Source organism: Sesamum indicum, linkage group LG10 (genome assembly GCF_026168435.1).
Source record: "Sesamum indicum cultivar Baizhima isolate 11 linkage group LG10, ASM2616843v1, whole genome shotgun sequence".
NCBI lineage: Eukaryota > Viridiplantae > Streptophyta > Magnoliopsida > Lamiales > Pedaliaceae > Sesamum > Sesamum indicum.
The window spans coordinates 10076355-10083736 of record NC_142666.1 but is presented as its reverse complement, the minus strand read 5'-3'; the positions used below and the strand labels follow the sequence as shown (position 1 = coordinate 10083736).

Here is a 7382-nt window from a genome sequence, read left to right as displayed (position 1 = left end):
TATGAGGTCAATGCTGATGTCACTGATGCTAGGGCTGATGTCACTGATGATGTCACTGCTAGGCTGATGTCACTGATGAGGTAACTGCTAGGGCTTATGTCACTGCTGATGTCACTGATGATGTAACTGCTAGGGCTGATGTCATTTTGATGCAACTGCTAAGGCTGATGTCACTACTGATGTGTTGCAAAAAAACCTTAAATTCCAAAATTTGAGTACTAATCATATGGGATTGTTCGTGGGGAATATTCCTATGCATACTTGTCCGGATGCGACAGTTGACGATAAAATTGCCCAAGCGTTCAACAACTCCACCCGCAAGACCCTCACATTTATTGCGCCTACCTTGCAAAATGGGGAAGTTATTGTGCGACCGACACTGGATATTATACGCAATGGTTCTAAACGATGGAGGACTACTACGGTGGGATACTTTCTTGGAAAAAGATCGTATTTCCATCATTTGAAGGAGTTTGCGATGTCAGTCTGGTCGGATTTAGTTGAGGTTACAGCTACCAATAATGGGTTATTCTTTTTTCAGTTCAAAACCATTATTGCGATGGAAGATATCATAGAAGGGGGACCGTGGCTCTTCTAGGGTCAGCCAATAGTATTACAAAAATGGGAGCCGGGAATGTTTTTGAGGAAACTAAAGCATACACAGGTTCCTGTTTGGATTAAATTACGACACCTTCCAGTGGAGTTATGGACAGAAGAGGACCTTAGTACGGTGGCTAGTGGAGTGGGAAAACCTCTATACCCGGATGCCATAACGAGAGCATGCACGAGACTAGATTTTGCTCGTGTATGCGTCATGCATGATATCACATCAACACTACCGAAACACATCATCATCATGAGCTCGGACGAGGAAGGAGGGAAAATGCCTTGCAAGGTCGATGTCGAATATGAATGGGTTCCCCCGAAGTGCACGGGTTGCATGAGCTTGGGCCACTCTATCAAAGATTGTTCGTTGAATAAAATAGCCAAACCCATTAAACCACCAGTGTCCGTTTATGTACCCAAGTCAAGAGGATCGCGGGTACCTCGAATGCAGGACAAACGCGATGAAACGTCGGGGGATGCAATTGCAGTTCCTTCTCGGAGTTCTTCTTTACCGCCGTTGGAAGGTACTTCACCACGGTCGGACATACATGCGTCTCCCACTCATCGTGAAAAGAGACGTAAGGATAAGGGTAAGGCGCTAGTCATTTATAATACTTTTGACGCCTCACAGATGCTTGAAGATGCAGATGACGCTACTAGGGGTCCTAAGACAAGCAGCCCCAAGTATGGTGATCCATGTTGAATATGGCAATTTGGAATGTGCGTGGCCTGAACAAGAGGGACCATCAGCTTGCAGTAAAGGATCTTGTGGCTGAGTTCAGGTTACATTTCATTGGTCTCCTTGAAACTCGAGTACGAGTTAATAATGCTTCTCATATTCAGTCTTTCTTATTACCCCATTGGAAATGTTTTATGAATTATGCATTGACGGGTAATCGTATCTGGATTGGATGGGATGACAGTTTTCTTGATGTTACTGTGGTTGAGTTGAGTACACAATTTTTACACTGTCATGTCACTATCCGAGCTCTTCAGGAATCAGTTGATATTACTGTCATTTATGGGGCTACAGAGCTAGCGGACAGACGATCAATTTGGGATTCACTTAGTACAATTGCCATCCAGTGCATGGATACTCCATGGCTGGTCGGAGGTGATTTTAATGCAGTACGTGATCTCAGTGCAGTATGTGGAGCTTCTGGTGACATACGGTCTGCAATGGAGGAATTCAATTATTGTATCCAGAATGCCGGATTGATACCTCTACCCATGCAAGGAGAATGGTACACGTGGCACAATTGTAGTGCAAGTCCACGTAATCTATCGACGCGACTTGATAGGATGCTCATTAATGATACACGGATTGCCCGGTTCCCCAATTCCGCATATTTGAGCCTCACCCCACGTACCTCGGATCACTCACCACTAGTGTTATGTGGGGATAGACAGCAGCAGTTGGGAGGTATGTTTCGTTTTGACAATTATCTTACCCGCTCACCAAAATTTATTCCCAGTGTGCAGAATGTTTGGAAACATGAGGTAGTTGGTGTACCGATGTATGCGGTAACTCGGAAACTTAAAGCACTGAAACCAATTTTCCGGGAACAAAGGAGAAATAAGGGAGATTTATCGCACAATGTACAGTTGGCAAAGGGATTTCTTGAGGCGGCACAAAACGTGGTTAGTGCCAACAGGCAGGAGGAAGTATTCTTATACTTGGAGCACTGTTGTCGGATGGTTTTGGCCAAAGCAGCGAAGCTCGAACAAATCATGTTACATCAGAGAGCAAAAATGGAGTGGATGAAAGATGGTGATCAATGCTCTAGGGTGTTTTTTCGCAAGATTGCATAGAGACGGGCAGCAAGGAGAATTTTGCAAATTAATGATGAGCACGGGATCACTCACACAGAGCAGGGGGCTGTTGTCAATGAATTTGTATCTTATTACAGTGTCCTTTTGGGAGGACAAAGAAGACGGGACGTGATTGATATTCAATTCCTTAGACCGTGGGCTAGACAGCAAGATGAAACCAATTCTCTGTTATCGCATTCACCCCCTCGGATGTTAAAGAGGCAGTGTTCGATATTGCAGAGGATAAGGCATCGGGTCCTGATGGGTACTCGTCAGGCTTCTTCAAAGCTGCCTGGCCGATTGTGGGAGGCAAGGTTACGAGGGCGGTGTTGGATTTCTTTAATACCGGGAGGCTCTTGAAACAAATCAATACCACATTATTAGCGCTTATCCCGAAGGTACACTTCCCTATGTCCGTTGGTGATTTTCGACCTATTTCTTGTTGCAATGTCCTCTACAAGATTATTGCCATATTTATTGTTAAAAGATTGAGTGTGGTATTGGACAAAGTCATTAGCCCCTGCCAAGCAGCATTCGTCCCTGGCAGAAGTATCGGAGATAATATCATGCTAGCTCAGGAACTTTTCTCGGGATACAATCAGTCACGCCTACCTCCCAGATGCGCGTTAAAAGTTGACATTAGAAAGGCGTATGACTCAGTTGAATGGGACTTCCTAGTTGCAGTTTTGGAACTTTTTGGGTTTCCACCAACATTCCTCAGGTGGATTGAGGAATGTGTCACTACACCATCCTTCTCATTGGGATTGAATGGAAAGCCACATGGATTCTTTTCGGGTGCAAGAGGACTTCGACAGGGTGATCCTCTACCGCCGTACCTCTTTGTCCTAGTCATGGAGGTGTTACACTTGGGATACCTACAGATGATTGACCAGGATGGGCTCTTTTCTTTTCATTGGAAGTGTGATTCAGCTCGGATTTTTCAGCTGGGATTTGCTGATGACTTGTTGTTATTCTGCCGTGCGGATATAGACTCTATTTTTTTTTTTTTCTTGGGTAAGGATATATACTCTATTGAGGTCCTTAAGAGAGGGCTAGATCGATTTGCCGTTTGGTCGGGCCTCCGACTGAACGTACAAAAAAGTCATCTTATTATTTCGCGGTCAGCACAGAGTTTACGTGAGGAGATGCTGGAAGCACTTGGATTTCAGGAGGGACTCCTGCCACTGAGGTATTTAGGTCTACCTCTATTATCCTCTAGATTAACTATTGCTGATTGTCAACCATTATTGGCGAAAATTGATAAACGTATTGCTGGTTGGGAGGGAATGACACTTTTATATGCCGGTAGGGTACAAATTATTAAATCTGTACTCATGTCATTGAGTTTATATTGGACTTCAGCTTTCATTTTACCAAAGAGAGTTACGAACGAAATTGAGAAGAGGCTGCGAAACTTCTTATGGAAGGGCTCAATAAATAGTGGCTATGCTAAGGTAGCATGGAAAGAATTGTGTAGGCCGGTCGACAAGGGAGGTCTTGGGTTCAAGGACATTACTACTTTGAAATTGAGCCTTAATGACTAAGAAGCTATGTGATATCATTCAGTGTGATCGAACCTTTATTTGGGTTGAATGGCTATACGATGACCGGTTACGAGATACTTCCATATGGACAATCCGAGATCATGGAGGTTCATGGAGTTGGAGGAAACTCCTACGTCTACGGATTTTTCTCCGCCCAATGGTAGACTACCAAATCGGAGATGGGCGGAAGTTTCACCTTTGGCAGGACCCATGGCATTACCTCGGACCTCTTATTGAGACATTTCCACGTGGACGAGGCTCCTGGGACTTGAGGAGTCAGCAAAACTCAACACGGTGATTAGTGGAGGAGAATGTCAGTGGCCGCTTATCACGGATTTCGAGTGTTTGGAGATCACACATGTATTACCCACAATCCGTGGAGGAGATGACCGGATTGTATGGAGATTTGATCAGGGTCGACCTACAACACAGTCTCTCTATAGTTTATTTGATCCCCCAGGACCGAAAGTAGGCTGGGCTTCGCTACTTTCGGGTTCACTAAAGATTCCACGTCACTTATTCATCCTATGGCTTGCTATTCTTGGCAAGCTGCCTACGACAAACAAACCATGGTTATCTCACTTTGGCGATTGCATACTTTGTAACGAGGGGAAAACAGAGACACATTCACATCTTTTCTTCCAATGCAGATTTAGCCGACAGTGTCTCACAGCAATCCGGAGAAAGGTAAGATTTCATTGGCCCAATAGAGACTGGGCGAACGATATTGAATGGGCTTCTCACAGATGGAGGGGTAAGCACATCGTTAACATAGCTTATTGAGCACTACTAGCATCTTCTGTTTACCACATTTGGAGGGAGAGAAACATAAGACGTTTTGAGCAAAGAGAGAGGACTCTGAGCACCATGGCATTATTGATAGTTGATGATGTCAGGCAGCGAATCAATAGTATTTCATTAGCTAGTTTTGTCAGTACACGAGCTTCGTATAGACTATGGCGTATCCCTTGGCCTGTCGAGGGAGAAACCACCAGATGATCACTTTGTTGTACTGTACCATTTTTTACTTAATGAAAATTATATTTATCAAAAAAAATATGGAGAATGGTACGATTTTCTTGGCTCAATAGAGACTGACTGATCTAGGTAGAGTGATACTAAGGATCCGCTGCCTGATATCCTCAACAATCAATAAAGCGATGGTGCTAGGTGTCCTCTCGGTGTGCTCGAATCGTCTCAAGTTTCTCTCCCTCCAAATGTGGTAAACACATGATGCTTAATAGTGCTCGATAAGATATGTTAACAATGTGCTTACCTCTCCATCTCTAGGAAGCCCATTCAATATTCGTTATCCAGTCTCTATTGGGCCAAAAATATCGTACCATTCTCCGAATCGCTGTAAGACACTGTCGACTAAATCTGCATTGAAAGAATAAGTGGCCATGTGTCTCTGTCGCTCCCTCATTACATAGAATACATGGGCCAAGGTGGGCTAACCATGGTTTGTCTGTCGTAACCAACTTGCCTAGAATAGCAAGCCAAAGGATGAACAAGAGACGTGGAATCTTCAGTGATCCCGAAAGTAGTGAAGACCAGCCTACTTTCGTTCTTGGGGGATCAAAAAGCCTGTATAGAGCCTGAACTGTGGGTTGTCCCTGATCAAACCTCCAAATAATGCGGTCCTCTCCTCCATGGATGGTGGGTAAATTGTGTGTGATCTCCAGACACTCAAAATCTGTGATAGGAGGCCACTGCCACTCTCCTCCATTAATAACCGTGCTCAGTCTGGTTGATAACTCCATTCCGAGTAGCCTCCTTCCCCGTGCAAATGTGACATTAGGAGGGCCGAGATAATGCCACAGGTCCTGCCAAAGGTAGAATTTCCTCCCGTCTCCAATCTGATAGTCCACCATAGGGCGGAGGAAAACGCGTAGACGTAGAATTTTCCGCCAACCCCATGAGCCTCCATGTTCCCTAATCGTCCAAATGGAGGTGTCTCGTAACCGACCCTGGTAAAGCCATTCAACTCAAACTGAGGTCCTATCGCATCTGATGATATCACAGAGTTTCTTTGTCATTAATGCACGATTCAAGATAGAAATATCCTTGAATCCTAGTCCTCCCTCATCCTTCGGCCGACATAGATCTTTCCATGCTACCTTCGCATAACCACTGTTTGTTGTCCCCTTCCACAAGAAAGTTCGCAGTCTCTTCTCAATTTCGTTTATAACTTTCTTTGGCAGGATGAACGCTGTTGCCCAATATAAACTCAGCGACAAGAGTACAGATTTAATAATCTGCACCCTACCAGCATAAGAAAGAGCCATACCCTCCCAACCCGCAATGCGTTTATCAATCTTCAACAATAATGGACTACAATCGGCAACTGTTAATCGAGAAGATAAAAGAGGTAGCCCCAAATACCTCATCGGTAAGACTCCCTCTTGAAACCCAAGTGCTCCCAGCATCTCCTCTCGTAATCCTTGTGCTGAACGTGACATAATAAGATGGCTTTTCTGCACATTCTGCCTGAGCCCCCGACCATTCAGCAAAGCGATCCAACCCTGTCTTAAAGACTCCAATAGAGTCCATATCAGCACGACAGAATAGCAACAAATCATCAGCAAATCCTAGCTGAAAAATCCTGGCTTCATCACACTTCCAATGAAAGGAAAAATAATTCATCCTGGTCAATCAACTGTAGGAAACCCAAGTGTAGGACTTCCATCACAAGCACGAACAGGTACGGTGAAAGAGGATCACCCTGCCGAAGCCCCCTAGCCCCCCTAAAGAAGCCGTGAGGTTTCCCATTCAGCCCTAAAGAAAACGAGGGTGTTGTGACACACGCCTCAATCCAGTTCACGAATGTATAAGGGAATCCAAATAACTCCATCACAGCAATCAGGAAGTCCCACTCCACCGTGTCATATGCCTTCCGAAAAGCACACCGGGGTGGTAGACGGGCCTGGTTATATCCCGTAAAAAGTTCCTGCGCCAACATAATATTGTCTCCTATGCTTCGTCCGGGCACAAACGCCGCTTGGCACGGACTAATAAGTTTGTCCAGTATCACACTCAACCGTTGGACAACGAGCTTTGCAATAATTTTGTACAATACATTGCAGCAAGATATAGGACGAAAATCACCAACAGTCATAGGGGAATGTACCTTTGGTATGAGTGCCAAGAGTGTAGTATTTATCTGCTTCAGCAATCGGCCCGTATTAAAGAAATCCAATACTGCTGAAGACACCTCCTGCACCACTATGGGCCATGCAGCTTCGAAGAAGCCCGATGAATACCCGTCTGGCCCAGGTGCCTTATCTTCAACAATGTCAAAAACCGCCAGCTTGACATCCGTAGGTGTGAATGGCAAGACTAAGGATCTGACATCATCTTCACTCAATATATGTCTAGCCCATGGTCGCAGGAACCGAAGATCTATCATGTTTCGTCGTC

General features: G+C 44.9%; 1 protein-coding gene across 1 annotated transcript; it reads left to right on the top strand.

The window, feature by feature from the left end:
* Nucleotides 1-1311: 1311 nt before the first annotated feature.
* LOC148786623 (uncharacterized) lies at nt 1312-2418 on the top strand. The gene has a single exon (XM_088886199.1). The coding sequence runs from the start codon at nt 1312-1314 to the stop codon at nt 2416-2418; it is 1107 nt and encodes a 368-aa protein (XP_088742325.1).
* The last annotated feature ends 4964 nt before the right edge of the window (nt 2419-7382 follow it).